Source organism: Electrophorus electricus, unplaced genomic scaffold (assembly GCF_041902795.1).
Source record: "Electrophorus electricus isolate QZ-2024a unplaced genomic scaffold, ASM4190279v1 Scaffold266, whole genome shotgun sequence".
Taxonomy (NCBI): Eukaryota; Metazoa; Chordata; class Actinopteri; order Gymnotiformes; family Gymnotidae; genus Electrophorus; species Electrophorus electricus.
In genome coordinates this window covers 17,501-34,647 of record NW_027658546.1, presented here as the reverse complement: position 1 = coordinate 34,647, position 17,147 = coordinate 17,501, and the positions used below count along the sequence as shown (strand labels likewise).

At 42.1% G+C, this 17,147-nt stretch overlaps 2 protein-coding genes across 2 annotated transcripts; both read left to right on the top strand.

The window, feature by feature from the left end:
- Positions 1-2,107: 2,107 nt before the first annotated feature.
- On the top strand, positions 2,108-8,021 carry LOC113574366 (G protein-coupled receptor 183a). The gene is made up of 3 exons (XM_027005216.3): positions 2,108-2,368; positions 3,568-7,144; positions 7,260-8,021. Exon 2 carries the CDS (start codon positions 3,606-3,608, stop codon positions 4,797-4,799), a length of 1,194 nt encoding a protein of 397 aa, XP_026861017.2. The 5' UTR covers positions 2,108-2,368; positions 3,568-3,605; the 3' UTR covers positions 4,800-7,144; positions 7,260-8,021.
- Positions 8,022-9,639: 1,618 nt separating this feature from the next.
- On the top strand, positions 9,640-13,110 carry LOC145655497 (N-arachidonyl glycine receptor-like). The gene is made up of 2 exons (XM_081709038.1): positions 9,640-9,734; positions 10,699-13,110. Exon 2 carries the CDS (start codon positions 10,710-10,712, stop codon positions 11,694-11,696), a length of 987 nt encoding a protein of 328 aa, XP_081565164.1. The 5' UTR covers positions 9,640-9,734; positions 10,699-10,709; the 3' UTR covers positions 11,697-13,110.
- The last annotated feature ends 4,037 nt before the right edge of the window (positions 13,111-17,147 follow it).

Sequence of the window (17,147 nt, the reverse complement as noted above, 5' to 3'; positions counted from 1 at the left end):
GCTGAACACATAGCTTTCCTGTGTCATTTCACCAAAGAGAGGATGTTTGGAAACAATGTTAAATCAGGTTACAGCTCAAGACCTGATGATGCTGATGCTCTGAAGGTCAAAATTTCATTAGTGTCATCTTTTTTCCGTGGTACCCTTTAGCACAGTGGAGGGAAAAATTTTCTGTTCCACGTGCCAGTGAGTCAGAAAAGTAATTCACTGGGCTGAGACTCACAGCCAACCAGAGCTTACCCTAGCCTTTAAAAAAGCTGAAATAAAATCTGCTGAAATGAAATGAAATGAAATTACATTAACTTAAAATTTAGTAGACAATACTGGCCCCATAACACCAGAGAGATTTGGTGCTGAAAGTGTTTGTTTGTAGCACCATCTCAGTTGTTCTATTGAGTATATCAGATCATCTTCCAAGGTGTGAAAACTACAGTTTTATGTTATTTCCAATTCTTGCAGGAAGCTGTGAAAACAGTTTACAAATTATTTGTGAACTGAACATTCCTCCCTTTAATGGGTCCACACTACAACTTCTGCAGAACCTGTTCTTTTAAAGGATAGTCTCTGGAGAAGCTTCAAACCTGCTCTACTTTGCTTCACTTTAGAACGGGTCAACGGAGTAGTGATTGTATGTGGGATCAAATATCGCAAGCTAAATTTATAGCCATGTAAAGAAAGTACAACCAGCATTTTGGGTTTACAAACTACCTTTCATGAGCTTCATCCTTGATTCTTTACTTTCATTTGCAAAGACAAGATGGTGCACAGATGCCATTTGATGTGGTTTGGTGACCACACTGGTAATTTTGTGTTCATACATGTAGCTAACTCAAAATATTCAGTCATTTTTACAGAGGGCTTTTTTCTGTTAATGACGTCTGTCACATATCGTTTCATGTGTCAAAATGGCAAAACTATCCAAATGTTAAAAAATGCCAGTGTTTAGTCATGCCCTACTATAATCCAATCATGTCTCTTTCACTATCACACCAGATATAGACTATTGTGTTCAGTTTTGGCTTTTCAAGAAAGACAGAATTTGTATGTAGTTAAAGCATAGAGTAAAAACACATAAACTCTTTGTCTTAAATTTTTAACATCCTGTCACTTTTATCACAGAGGCATAATCCAGTGCTTAACTCATATGAATGCTATTTGTTAGAGGCTTATGTGAGAGTGCCTATACATTTTGTGCTCTACTGCATTATATACCTGTAGCCTGTGTTTGGTCAGAACACAAAACAGCTGTGCTTGGGTTGCGCTGGGGTGTTTGGTTCGAAACTGTAGTTAACTGAAGTCTTTCATCTACTGTTTGGAAAGATCTTATTCAGCACAGCCAGTGTGCCCTTGGTGCTCTAGCGCTCTGCGTCTCTGAGCTGAACATGAAAAGGGGTCATAGTCGGGGACTTCAAGAGCTTCTCTGCTTGTCTGCCAGTTTTTATGAAAATGCTTGTGTTGCCCTACCCTCTGACAGTGAGCCTAAACAGTGTTCCAATCTTCAAGTGCACATGGGTGGAGCCCACTAGGCAAAAAGGAAGCCCTTCAAAACTTTCATGTGTTGTAAAAATAGACAACACGATTTTCAAATCTAATACTTTAGCAGAAGCTAAACAAATTAATGGCAGGTGTGTCAGTTCAAAAACACACACACACACACACACACTCACATACAGAGACACACACACACACACACACACACATTTTCTTTTTCAGAAATGTCATGACTAATAGTACCTAGTTCTAAAGATATATCTATGCTCCCATTTTATCAATAAAAACTACTTAAATACTGTAATGTTTATTTATTGAGCACAAGCTTTGTTTATTCTGGTACATGATACATTAACATTCTGTTACTTTTGGGCTCACATGATAGGGTTTATTCAACAATTTGATGAATATAATTTGTTTATAAAAACCCTGACAATAAATCCACTGATATACATATATGTGTGTGTGTGTGTGTGTGTGTGTGTGTGTGTGTGTGTGTGTGTGTGTGTGTGTGTGTGTGTGTGTGTGTGTGTGTGAAAGAGAGAGAGAGAGAGAGAGAGAGAGAGAGAGAGAGAGAGAGAGAGTTCAGCATACAAATTGTTGCTTCAAGTGAAGAATTTGACAGCAAAAAACTAACCAGGAAATATGCTAGAATGCAAAAAAAAAGAGAACCCTTAAAAAATTGGGCAGATCTTAAACAACCAAACAGGAAATTATGTCAGTTGCCATGGTGTCAGATCTACATAGGAAAGGACGTTTGCTGTCTGATCGTTTGAAGAAACGTGGTCCATGCTGGACCAGCAGAGACAACACCCATCTCTGCCATGCTGACAGAAACAACAGATACACTGGGAGAGTGGAGACAAACAAAGCATTGGTGAGTACAATAATATTAATATTAATGAAATAATAGTGAAATCACTGCTGGTTGCTGCAGTTACATATCCATTTCAGTAACTGTTTTACAGATAATTTACACCAAATTACATTAATGGCACGATCTTGGCAGATATTCATTTATTGAGTAATTTTTGTATGTATTTACAAAAATATTTTAAAAATGATTTTCAGGGATGTGCCAGGGAAATTAAAAGTATTAATAAAATAAATACCTTTTAAATGTAAATAATAAATATAAAAATCTTTACATGAATAAAAAATCCAGAGGTTGTTCGGAAAAATCCACGGTATCCTGTTATACACATATGTGTACAGTTCACGTGACTCTTTGTTCTAACTTTACTCATGATTGGAAGTCAAAAAAAGAGTTGCAAAAAATTCAGCAATGACATTCAAGAATGGCAACAATATCCTTCCAAAAACGTCGCCAAGGATATAGGGTGGTTTGACGGTTAACAAAAGCTGTATTCAAAAGCTGTGCTCAAATGCTGTACTCAATTATATGATCAGTTATATGTACGACTAACACTTACACGTCACTCAGTCAACTATAATTAATTCCTGTAAATGTAACAGTAATTACATAAAATTCAGGATGATACAGTCTAACTGTTCTCAACAGGAGTAAGGCCAGGCTGGTGATTTATAGAGTCTCTTTTGCTATTGCACAATCACTCCTACAGTAGACTCATGGCTTGTGTATAGCCTCCAACCTCAAATTTCTTTTTTCATTCACTTACTGACATATTTTTGCACTCATCTTAGAGTAGGAGTAGCTTTCTCCGGTGCTGTTGGCAGCACAGGAAGTACATTTCACTTGAGTCTCAAGCTGTGTAGGGCCCACCACTCATTGTGTGTATTAGTGATGTCAGACACAGGACTTCCTTACTGTCCGCTGCTATTGTGCTGTACACTTCCTGTGCGCTATGCTTCAGCATTTGGAGACTTATTAACCAGCCTAGCTCTGCCAGCTAGTCTGTGGTGCTTTTTTTATTTTTATTTTTTTAAATTAATAGCCAAGTGAAAGGTAGACAAAATAAATAAATAAATAAATAAATAAATAAACAGGCCAACAACTTTTCACTTCCTTATTGAAACCTTGCACCACATGTTTGGTTGGAAACTGTGAATGTATGAGGAGAGAAACAAAAAACACTTCTACATTTGCTCCTCCAGATCTGTCATTTTTCCATTCTGACCTTGTGGATTCTACGATGGTGACCACGAATGACACCAGTGCCCTGGTGCCTTCCTCCAGCAACTGCACCAACCTGTATGACCACAGCGGGTGGGCACGCGTGTTCCTGCCCACCGTTTACTTCGTTATCTTCGTGGCAGGGCTGCTGGGTAACATGCTGGCCCTCCACGTCATCTGGCCCAACACGAAGAAAATCAACTCCACCACACTGTACTCGGCCAACCTGGTGGTGTCCGACATCCTGTTCTCGCTGACTCTGCCGCTGCGCGTGCTCTACTACGCGCTGGGCTTCCACTGGCCGCTGGGTGAGGCTCTGTGCAAGGCCTCCGCTCTGCTCTTCTACCTCAACGTGTACGCCGGTGTCAACTTCATGACGTGCCTGAGCGTGGACCGCTTCGTGGCCGTGGTGCTCCCGTTGCGCTTCGCCTGCCTGCGCCAGGTTCGCACTGTGCGCTACGTGTGCGCTGGCGTGTGGGCGCTGGTGCTTGCCCAGACGCTGACGCTCCTGGGCATGCCCATGAGCCACAAAGAGAGCGACGGATGGGTCACGTGCATGGAGTACCCCAGCCTGGAGCATGTGGAAGGCCTGCCCATCATACTGATCTGCGCCGTGCTCCTGGGCTACGGCCTGCCCCTCGTCACCATCCTGGCGTGCTACTCGGCGCTCTGCTTCAAGCTCCGCCTACTGGCCAGGACAAATCAGCTGACGGAGCGCTCGGGCCGCAGCCGCAAGGCCATCGGTGTCATCTGCTGTGTCATCCTTGTGTACGTGGTCTGCTACAGCCCCTACCACATCGACCTTCTGCAGTACATGGTTCGGAAGCTGCACTACGAGCCGGACTGTGCCGAGCTGCACGCCTTCCAGATCTCCCTGCACATCACTGTTTGCCTGATGAATCTCAACTCGTGCTTGGACCCCTTCATTTATTTCTTCGCTTGCAAAGGCTACAAGAAGAAGATGCTGAAGTTGCTCAGGAGGCAGATCAGCACATCCTTCTCCAGTGTAGCTAGGACTTCCCCAGAGGGCTCTTCCCGGGACGTGATTGGCCACGACAAAATCCAAATGAACAGTAGGGCCTATCAGAAAGTGGAGCAGCGAGGGAGAAATTCTCAGCTTCTGGACAGTGAACAGAGTCCAAATAGTGACAGCGGATTCGGAACCACCGGGAAAGTGGCTCACTATGCAACAAAACAAAATATGCTGCCATAGGAGCAATGTGAGCAGTTTTCAGGAAGATTATATCAGGGCACAACTGATGTTCTATAATTTATTACTCTCAGTGTATATATTTCTCATCTCTGATCTGTCCGTTAGAATTATATTGCTTACTGCCATATTTTTGTATAATAATAAAATTGTTGCTGTTTCAAATGTTTAAGATATCATCAAGTATTAGTTCCTTAAAACCTAATCTTTTTAAGATCTTTTGGCTGGGCTCCTCAGAAGAAGAGACATGTTCTCATTAATGGTCTCTAATCTAAGAGTGCCCCCTTCTGTCATACTCCTCTTAGATGTGTTTGCAGGGTTAGATGTCGGTTAACAGAGTGATCATTACCACAGTCCTTGACCGCAGTCTGTGACCACAGCCTATGTATGAAAGCACTGTGCTACAAAAAATTAAACCAAAGAGTGCTTGCAACTCAGTCTTTGTCATCTGTAGTTTTAGATTAAAAAATAGATTTTTTTAAACTATCCAGAGATTTTGTAAAAAGCACCAATCAACATATGTTTCCTAATCATATGCATAGAAAAGCATTGTCTGTTTAACTGCAGTTTCAGAGATGTGCCTCAAGAGGGCAATATAATTCGACAGCACATTCTATATCCCTGTAGCCTCATTAATTTACTTGCAATGCATTGACACCTTTACACTGGCAAAGGGCCCATAGGCAGAAGTACAGTCTATTTGTTTTAGCAGCAAATGGCAATGACAACATCAGTCCAATTTTCCTTAGAAAAACTTAACTGTTAACTGTCTGCAAAATTTCTCCTTTCTCCTCATTTGGGTTGTGCAAAGTAGAGATGGTTATAACATTTAATCAGGGGAATCTTCAGTTCATGATTCTGAATGGGTGAAAGCTGCCAGTTATAAAACTTTCCTGCCAATCCAGGGCTCATGCAGGAACTCAGATCAGCGTTAATGCATGCTGTGTGGATTTCTGGCAACAACCTGAAACCTCTTTTTGGTTCTGAGCTGAGAAATGCCTTCTTTTATACATTTTGTCCAAACTGCGAGATGCAAGGCTATCTTCCTCCTCACAGAACATGCCAAACCACGTGCCAACTGTTCGATCTGCAGCCTGACAAGCCAGACATGAAAAACGCTACCCATTTCCCCTTTAACAGCTGGACATTCTGGTGTTTGCACCAGAAAATGCATCATAAAATAGATATCTTTTCTAAATACCTTCATTATGTTCCAGCCAGCAGGTCTGCCCAAAGATTGGTTCCCTCTCGAGTCTTCCAAGGTTTCATTCTTAAATGGGACCAGGGTTTTGCGTTCCACTATTGCCTTCGGCTGGCTCATCAAGGATCCAGACCCTTACATTTGTAAAGCTGCTCTGTGTTGTAAAAAGAACTCTATAAATAAATTTGACTTTGACTTTTATTGGATCATAGCAGGTATAATATCTTCAACTGAGATCATTAGATCTGTTTAGATTGTATTAACCGGACATTAAGACATCAAGAAAAGGTTAAAAAGGTTACGAATGTTCCTACAAGCCCTTTTGTCTGCTGTTAGATTCTAGAAATTCTGAAACCCAAGTGTATGAAGAACTGAAAACTACTGTACGTTAGGGGTATGGAGCACCTGTTGCCTGTAAATGTGTGTAAGAGGCGCTCTGTAGAAGTGTATTTTTATTTGGCAGTTGGAGGTTCCACTTTGTAGGGGTGACAGAGTTGACAGTGGGGAAGTTTTGCACACTTCACTGTAAAGCTTTGAGGATTTAATACGTTTGCTTAGAGGGGGGAAATTTATTTATTTATTTATTTTTGGCTCTCTCTTTAGCATGTTGTGGCATCACAACAGGAATTTCTAGTACTGCACTGCTTAGAACTGCAACAATGCCCTTATGTAATGTTCAACTCGAGTCATTCCACGGGAATACGACTGTTCTTTGAGCAAATCATTCAGATGAGCGAGGTTGTAAAGCTAGGTTTTTTGGTTCAGGAGGACTATTGCACATGTGTTTTCTGTGCCATAACCCACTGATCTAATTCTGTCCTGGAGTGTTTATTCTTCATGTGAACAGACGCATGCTTGCGTGTGCATATTGGAATGTAGGCCCACCTCAGTGTTTGCGAGTATTAACCGAAATGAATGGCTTTTTAGAAGACTCACTGGGAGAGACAAAGAGAAAGATGTGGAGCATTGTTTTGCTGGCTTGATTTGGCCTGGAGTTCTGGGTGGAGCCTTCACTAGCACGAGGGGTGAAATCCCCCAGAGATCACTAAATAAGCAGAATAAAGAGAGAAGAAGGAGGAGTGGGATGTTTGCATGAGGACTGAATCGTCTATGTATGAATACATCTGCAGACTTGTTCAGCTGGCAGGTGAGGAGTTCCAGCATGGTCTATCTCCTGAATATGCTGTCACTCCATTCAGTGTATATGTGTGTGTTTGCATGTGTTATTTTGTAATCTGTTTATTGCTTTCTTACCATAAAAGGGAAGGAGAAGTGGGTGAAGGTCAGGGCAGAGACACAGGAAGGTAACGCAATGGAAATTAAGAAACTGCACAGATTGTCTGGAGACAGAGGCTGGGAAACTACACAGACTTTCATTTCTTTAAAACCCTATGCAAAAGTGATTCGATTTGCTTTTAAGATTGCCGTTGTAATGTTCATGTTAAGAACAGACAGGAGTTACATTGCAGTCACATGTTTTGTCTGTTTTATTTTGTCCACGTTTTGTCTTTTTATTTTTGAATTTTGAGAAATTGCAATGATGCGTGGGCTCACAGCAGCTACCAAAGACCCCATGTATGTTGTTTTTGTTTTTTTTTACAGAACAAAACAAAACAAAAAACTCTGCAATTCTTGAGAGAGCTAGCACAAACCCCTTTTACAGTAGTATTGCTGCAATTTCAACATGTCTGTTGTGTGTTGTCACTGTGGTTGTGGTGGTGGTCCAATGTTAAGATTACAAATGTTAAGATCATTGTGGGACAGGAGTCAACCAGACTTTATAACCTTATCTTAAAAATAAAGGGTACCTGTCCTATACATGCACAGGATCTAAAACATCTCATGTGAATGGTGTAACAGAGAGAGTTGATGGTAGCAGGTAGAGGGGATATTGTAGGCGACTTTCTATGCTGTGGTTATATTTGTGGTATAAGTCACAGTGGAGAAGATGGTCTAATACTGTCATGGAGTATATGACAAAGACAGTGAACTTATTAAATTAAATTGTGCTGCTGTAGATTAAATTCTTTTTTGTCCTTGTTTATTTACATTTATGGCATTTAGCTGTCACTTTTATCCAAGGTGACTTATAGTTATGACTGAGTACAACTTGAGCGATTAAGGGTTAAGGGTTAAGGGCCTTGCTCAGGGGCCCAACAGTGGCAACCTTCTGAATGCTATTAGAGTACCTTAACCAACAGTTTATGAGAGAGAGAGAGAGAGAGAGAGAGAGAGAGAGAGAGAGAGAGAGAGAGAGAGAGAGAGAGTATGTGTATTGGTGTGTGTGTAAATATGAATGAATAGATGAAGGTATCAAGGAATAAAACACACACACACACACACCTTTTATATCTAGTCACAAATAGGCTTACATGGGCTATTCAGCTACTGACAGGGGGGTTCTGAAGCGGCTGAAGCGTGTGTGGCTTAAGTGGAGTGTTTAAGCAACACTTGGCAATGTCCTGAAAGTGCTTTAATAAAGTGCTTTAAGGGACTAGAGTTACTGCATCATCCCAGAGGTCAAGCAGAGAACAGAAGTGTTTACGTTTGGTGTAAAAAATGTTGGAAACAAGTGAGACACATTTTTGAGAGACATTTTTTGATAGTATATGGTGCTCATGAGAGGTTTGGTTGTACTCTTGATAAGTGTGTTGCAACTAACTAAGCAAGTGTTTTAAACACTGATCAAGGGTTTCAATCTTAAAGAGGTCTTCACTGTTCACTCAAGCTCACTGTTCAGACAGCTGTTCATTAATGATGTCTTACATACTCAAAAATGATTTTAATAACTTTGTATCACTCACTCAGATCTCTGTATTTGATGGTTATTTATAAAAGTTATTATTTTTATTGTAGCTTTGTAGATTTACTGATGATTTACTGATTTACAAAGTCTGTAATATTTTACTCTTTGCAGCTACTGTTTACTTACATCTCATTCTTTTCAGTTACTAAAATATACACAGTGTTCATGATGCAATGTTCATCTGTGTGATTACCACTGAAGTGGTAAGTCCTATGTAAAAAAGAGCAGAATTCTTATGGTCTTGAGCAATGTCCTGAAAATAATACCTTCTCCCTCCATTTTCTTGAAAGGGGATTTGAATCTACATGTGTCTAGTTTACTTGCTCAGTAAATTAAGGTTCCAGCAGTTGTCTCAAGGTCATCTCTTAATTCGTTTTCCCCTTATCCTCATCCTCACCTTTATCCTATCAGACTGCTCCCTCACAAGCCATGCTACGTGTGAACTTTTGAGAGGACTCGCGGGGCCGATCTCAGGTCTATTAAAAGAATCTTATTTCCTGTTTAAGAACGACTTAAAATCTCATGGCTCATTGAAGGTCACGAACACCACTTGCATTCTGTTACTCTGTAGTGCATGCTAGGCGCAGGATGAAAAATGCAAATGTTTGCTGAAATTTTCCAAGAAATAAACAGCACCTAAACTGCGTTAGCCTTCAAGACTCATTGTGCAATAGAAAGCTAGATGATATATAATAATTCGCGTCAGAATTTAAAGACTGAATGATTTTTCTATAGTGCAAGCAACACAGGAAGTTATAACCAAAAGAGAAAGAAAAAAAGAGACCTTATTTAAATGAAGGCATAGCTACATGACTTCCTGTATGTTTGCAGAGCAGCGCTTGAGCAGAGATGGCTCGCCACCACATCACAAGTCTTTGTCATGGGCCTCAAGCAGTTACTGTGCCAACAGACGATGGTGTAGATCGCTGAGGTAAGTTTGCCTTTGGTTAGCTTCCTATGGTGTGCAATCCAGAGTGTGAAAACAAGAAGATAGAAAAAGACAAAAGAAACAAGATAATGAAAAACCTGTTCTATGGAATTACAGACATGTGAGATTCACTTTATAAAAGGTCACATCCCTTTTTTGCTTTACCACAATAGAAAGGCACACATGGCCAGAGTTCTATGTAAGTGTGGGCTGTAAATGTTATCATGTTGACTGTAGCTAGGTAAAATGACTAAAACTAGTCAATAGAACTTTTTTTTTTTGTTACATTTTGGGTTATCTTTATATGATCAAAGGGTAGAAAGCATGATCAGAAAGACAAGTGGACTTTCTGTCATAATCTCCTAACGATAAAACACAAAGAACATTCAACTAAGTAGTTTCCTCCCCTTTATGCTTCTGTTGGTTATGCTCTGATTGAGATCAAGAACTTAATTTCATTAAAGGCTCTGTTTATTTATCTATTTTTTTATTTGTTTCTATTGGTACTCCTTATTTTAAGCTTCTAAATAAATGCCAGATGTTGCCAACTTTCCACTGGAGGTATCTGTATGTGTATTCCCCTGTGGGTGGTCTAAGGGCTTCAGGGTGAAGTCAAGCAAAGAGAGCCTGCAAAAGCCTGCAACATGTGGCATGGTGAATGATGTATTCTACAGATAGAAACCTCCCGCACAGCAAGTGGTTTGGTTTTATTCGCCATTATTTGGGGGGGGCGGGTAGCTCAGTGGTTAATGTGCTTGACTAGTAATCAGAAGGTTGCTACCTTAAGCCCCACCACTGACCACAGTTGAGCTCCTGAGCAAGGCCCTTAACCCTCAGTTGATCAAGTCGCGTTCACTCAGAATTGTAAGTCGCTTTGGATAAAAGCATCAGCCAAACGCTGTCAACATAAATGAACAGCTCTTTCTCTTACAGTGGCTTCGTGTGTCCTGTTCTTCTCTCATGTCAGGTCTTTTAATCATGGAGCAGAGTCCTTTGGTTGTGAAGTTCGAAGATCAGCTCCCTTTGCTCTTCCGCACTGCCAGCCTGGTGTTCTACAGCATCATATTCTGCGTAGGCCTGGCAGTCAATCTCACCGCCCTCTGGGTCTTTACCCTGACTACGAAGCGAAGGAACTCTGTCACCATCTACATGATCAATGTGGCTGTGGTGGACCTCATCTTTATTCTGCTACTGCCCTTCCGCATGATCTACTACAGTAAGAACTACTGGCCCTTCGGAGACCTGTTCTGCAGGGTGAATGCAGCGCTCACCATAGTCTACCCCTGTCTGGCTCTGTGGCTTTTTGCCCTGATCAGTGCAGACCGCTACGTCGCCATAGTGCAGCCACGACACAGCAAGGTGCTGAAGAACGTGCCCAAGGCCCTGCTATCATGCGCAGGCGTGTGGGTCATGACCCTGGGCAGCGCCGCGCCGCTCCTCTTCCACGACGAGGACCCGGACGCGCCATCCAATCACACCACGTGCCTGAAGATGCATGACATCGTGTACCTGCGCCGCGACAACCCCGTGCACTTTGTGCGCCTGGGTTTCTTCTTCCTACTGCCCATGTTCATCATGGTGGGCTGCTACATGGTCATCGTCAACAACCTGGTGCACGGGCGCATGTCCAAGCTGAAGCCCAACGTCAAGAAGAAGTCTGTCCGCATCATCATGACTCTGATCGTGCAGGTGCTGGTCTGCTTCGTGCCCTTCCACATCTGCTTCGTTTTCCTGCTGCTGGAACAGAGCAGACAGGACTACAGCACCTGGGGTGCCTTCACCACCTTCCTGATGAACATGAGCACAGTACTAGACATCATCCTCTACTACATTGTGTCCAAGCAGTTCCAGGACCGTGTCATCAGCGTGATCCTATACAGAAACTACTTGAGGAGTGTGCGGCGGAAGAGCCGGCACACGACTAGCGTGCGCTCCCTCAGCAACCTCACCAGTGCCATGATTTAGCGCCTTCCCAACCCGCTCGCGTGGGGGGAGGGTACTGGCTTCCACATTTTTTGCTTTGTCCCAGATCACCCTTGGTACTTAGTTGATTTCTTGCTCAGGTGCTCCAGGAGCTGGGTTAGAGCATAAAAAACAGGCCTGTCTGGAGGTCCCCTGAGGACTTGGTGCTGAAACACCATTGATAAGGCGTACCGCTGGAGACAGGGTTTAGTTAGGTATAGTATGTAAAAATGCTGTTTTGATTATAACATGATTAGAAACTTGCCTGGTTTTAAAGAAAGGAGAAGTACGCACCCTAAAGCTCATTTAATTTTCACTTTCCACCAAAGAGTATTGCAGTTTGTTAACAGAGAGCTGTTTGGACAGAACTTCTAATCTTATAATGGGGCATGCTGGCAGTTCAGCTGCTGATGATTTTCAAGGGGGTGGGAACAGAAATCAAAGAAGGAACCATCAGAACAGGAAAAGCTCTTGATACTGGAACCAACGGTGAGAGCTTGATTTCCCAGCTTCCACACTGGAAAGTCATTACATTCCAGTGCTCGCAATTTAGGAGACTACATGAAGAGACAGAAAAGTAAACTGAGTTACTCATGAATTATTCATCATGAACTAATCATGGACCAAAGGAATCAAAGGACAATATTTGTGGCTCTTCAAAATGTTTCATGTATGCAATAGAAAAAGTCAAGCACGGTATTTACGGGACTTGCAATCGTGATAATGTTTTCCATCTCCATACAGGATATTCGGGGGTGATCTCTGTTAGGCAAACCTAAAGTCAGTATTTGTAAAATACCAAAATACCTACAAGGATAAGTCCTTCCTCTTCTGCTGTCTTTCTTGTCAGTATTTTCATATCAGGAATGAATATGCATCTTGAAAACCACTATAACTAAATATTTCTCAAATGATGAATTACACATTTTATATATATATATATATATATATATATTACACAAGGTTTCCAGAGAAACAGAACATTTCAGACAGAGGTCCATCATCAACTGCACAAGCAGTGCAAGTAAAGTGTTTGTTAGAAACAGTAGATGTTTAAATCATAACATTCATTACATAACATTCAAGGAATGAATTCATTCACCTGCTAGAACTTCAGAAGTACTTTGTTTGCACAGCAGATGAAGTACTTCAAGGCAATTTTTATATATATTGTTACGAGCCTGTCTAGGCTGAGAGGCCGTAACATTGGGTTTGAGTATAGCAGCCGTAATAATGAATAATGGAATGCAAACCACACAAACAGGTTGACAGCAAAGGTCAAGTGTATATACAAGTTTTGGTGCTCAGATACACAAATATAAATATACATATATAAAACATTCAAGAAATATATATATATATATATATATATATATAGAGAGAGAGAGAGAGAGAGAGAGAGAGAGAGAGAGAGAGAGAGAGAGAGAACCAAGAACCAATTTAGGAAAGACAAAACCTCAAGTTCCACTGTTCCCAGTAATATATTTATACCCTGACTGATAGTTTAGAAAAGAAATAAGACCTAGGACATTTCATACAGATTCACAAAGCAACGAGGATTAAAAATACAACATTCCATTTGTATTGGATTTTGTTTGCATTTGCTTTAAGTAGTCTGCGTGTTTTTTGATCTGCCACGCGGTGGCAGTATTACACAGAGTGCGTCTGCGCTCAATCAGCCATTACGATAGCCCATTCTCCCCAGCAGGTGGCGACATATGACAGCAGCCATACCATCAGGCCCTTTAAAAGGAGCGGCAGGGGCACGATGAGGTGTGAAAAGAAAGTGCACTTCTATTGCACAACTGGTTTATGTTTTTTTGCTTGTGGCATTTTCCATCTAGATTGTATCTGTCATTAAAATCATATACTAATTTCCCTGATTTTGCTCCAATACACGGTATGAAAGATAAGCGGGAAAACGTGGGGTTTTTTTTGTTTGTTTGTTTGTTTTTACACATGTACAACATTTACGAGATCAAAAACGCAAACTTGGGAAGCGTTATCTCAGTATATTCATGTATGATATGTAATCTAATGCAGATCCCGATAAAGACTCCAAGGTGCCTCATACTTCAGCGGGCGTACGGCTAATTAGGCAGCGCATTCATCTCCGTCAGCGCGGAGGAAATAGACACGTTGGAAGCCCGTGGAAAATTCTCCCGAACTGCCGCAAAAACGCTTGCGAGAGCAGGTGTGGCAGGGATGAGAGGGAATACTCTACACTTCCACCACAGTACGCATCAAAGGATCCTCGTTAAAGGGCCGTGCAAGAGAGAAGATAGGCGATAAAATAACAGATTATCAGCCGAGGAGGAATGAGAAAGGTGCTTTCTAACCTTCAATGCAAAACGAAGTCGGAACTCTTCGGAATTAAGATTATGGTTTGTCTAGGGGAGTTGCTTTGGGGTTTCTATGCCGGATTGATTTCAACGACATAACAAACCTGACATGCAGTACGTTTGAATGTACCAAATAACACTCTGTTAGAAAAGGCCGCCCATGCAAATGTATTGTCTATTCGATGCGGCAGATATATATGTACCACTGGTGCAGGTCCTTGAGTGCTTTCACATGGGGTCTGATATACTAAAGACCATTATACAGGTTAAAATGTTATTGTAGAAACATTCTAGAAGATTCTGTAGAAAAGGTCTAGACTTGCCTGGGACAACTTTAAGTGTAGTATCTAGGGGAAAAAATATAAATATAAATATATATATATATATATATATATATATATATATATATATATATATATATATATATATATATACACACACACACACACACACACACACACACACACACACACACACACACACACATATATATATATATATATATATATATATAGAGAGAGAGAGAGAGAGAGAGAGAGAGAGAGAGAGAGAGAGAGAGAGAGAGCACATATTGAAGTGTCTTCTTGTGGACAGCACTTAGCGCCACATCCGTACTTATGTATTCAAATAACACACTGAGCTCTTAACTGCACACATACGGAGTCCAGGACATGCCTGTAAGGTTAGCTGTTTCAGCAACCTATGAAACAAACGCCTTCGCTTGCTCCACCTGACACACTCCAAACGAAAGTAAACGTGTCTCAACGCACACGGACACCTCCACCTGACACACTCCAAATGAAAGTAGATGTGTCCCGATGCACAAAGACACCTCTACCTGACACACTCCAAACAAAAGTAAGCGTGTCCCGACGCACACGGACACCTCCACCTGACACACTCCAAACGAAGGCAAACGTGTCCCGACGCACACGGACACCTCCACCTGACACACTCCAAACGAAGGCAAACGTGTCCCGACGCAGACGGACACCTCCACCTGACACACTCCAAACGAAGGCAAACGTGTCCCGACGCACACGGACACCTCCACCTGACACACTCCAAACGAAGGCAAACGTGTCCCGACGCACACGGACACCTCCACCTGACACACTCCAAACGAAGGCAAACGTGTCCCGACGCACACGGACACCTCCACCTGACACACTCCAAACGAAGGCAAACGTGTCCCGACGCACACGGACACCTCCACCTGACACACTCCAAACGAAGGCAAACGTGTCCCGACGCAGACGGACACCTCCACCTGACACACTCCAAACGAAGGCAAACGTGTCCCGACGCAGACGGACACCTCCACCTGACACACTCCAAACGAAGGCAAACGTGTCCCGACGCACACGGACACCTCCACCTGACACACTCCAAACGAAGGCAAACGTGTCCCGACGCACACGGACACCTCCACCTGACACACTCCAAACGAAGGCAAACGTGTCCCGACGCACACGGACACCTCCACCTGACACACTCCAAACGAAGGCAAACGTGTCCCGACGCAGACGGACACCTCCACCTGACACACTCCAAACGAAGGCAAACGTGTCCCGACGCAGACGGATACCTCCACCTGAAACACTCCAAACGAAGGCAAACGTTGCCTGATGCAGATGGACACCGCGAGCACTCACGTGCTCCGGTCCGGCCTGTGTGATGAATTATCAGGGAGCCTTCTTGGTAATTTCGAATCTTCATAACAAGTGCTTTTGTCATAGAAAAATTAATGAAAACAAGATTGTCTTTCATTTGAGCTGATTTAACCGCCTCGAGAGCCAGATGCTCCACTCTGGATATAAAACAGTCAGCGCTAAACAAAGGCCGGCGGAAAACTACCTCGCTCGCGCTGTAAATAAATCAGCCTGCGCGCACAATGGCCATCTGTTTGTTATTTGATATGTGTGAATACATGTTGTAATGACTTTGTTTGTGAATCAGTCAGTGCACTGGAACACACGAGAGCTCTCCAAGTGCCGGAGTGTTCAAAGCTAATCATATAATTGGACACAATAGTCAATGACAAATGGAGTTGCATGGAGCCAGCCAGCTGGGAAGTGAATATGTAATCATTGTAAAATCATATCATTTTGCATATTTGAAGACAGCTTAATAGAGTTTGCTTGTCACCACACTATCACGTGATGATCAGAGAAGACTACATCATATTTGTTTTGTGGGATGTTGCTCCTGTGCATCTCCAGTAAGTTAAATGAAATTGAAACTGTTATTTCTATGCCTTGCAGATGCTATATATCTTCAGTGTGGTGCGGGATTTATAATTGGATTCTACTGTTTGTGAAATCTGAAGTGAGAAGCATATAAAAATCCTGAATGTAGCTCTTAACATTCACTCAAATTCATTTGATTAAACCCTCTTAAGATAACATACATTTGATGAAATCTACCAATTTTGAGTTTTACAGGGGATTTAGAAGAAAACAGATTAGTATCTCACACAAAGACTACATGACATGTTCAGTTTTTGATTGACATGGGTGCTTTTAAAACACCTGGCTATTGGCTAATCAGTAGGCTACTTGTCTTTTCCACATCCACATTAAACATTTAATATGTCATTGGGCTTCCAGCTGTATTTGAAATCATTGCCTTGCTGGAAAGCACACGGCTCCATCCAAGGTTGGCGGTGAAGGATTTGTGCAACTACGTGGCGGTCCCGCCTCTGGCTGCTAGCCACTCCTTCAGTGACCCTGCCTTCACCACACTGGTCTCACATCTCCCACTTTTCATTCCAGAACTATACCTCTCGGTATTCCTATGATGCTTTTGAACCTCTGCTCTTATTTCTTCTGGGAGAACTCTAAAAAGACTTTGCACTGACTGAGGCCACTTGTAAAATGTGTAGCCAGCCTGTAGGATCCAATGTCTCTCAAACATTGCTGCATTGCCTTCACAGCGCTTAGGCCTTTGTTTGAGAATTTCTGGCTATAAAATCTGCTGACCAATCTTTCACTCGCTTTGACAAACTCACACTATTGTCAAAATTACTTAGCCACTCGATTCAAAGGTTTGAATATCAATTTCACAACGTTTACGTGTACTGTATGTAAAGTTAAAAATAAGAAGTTTTACA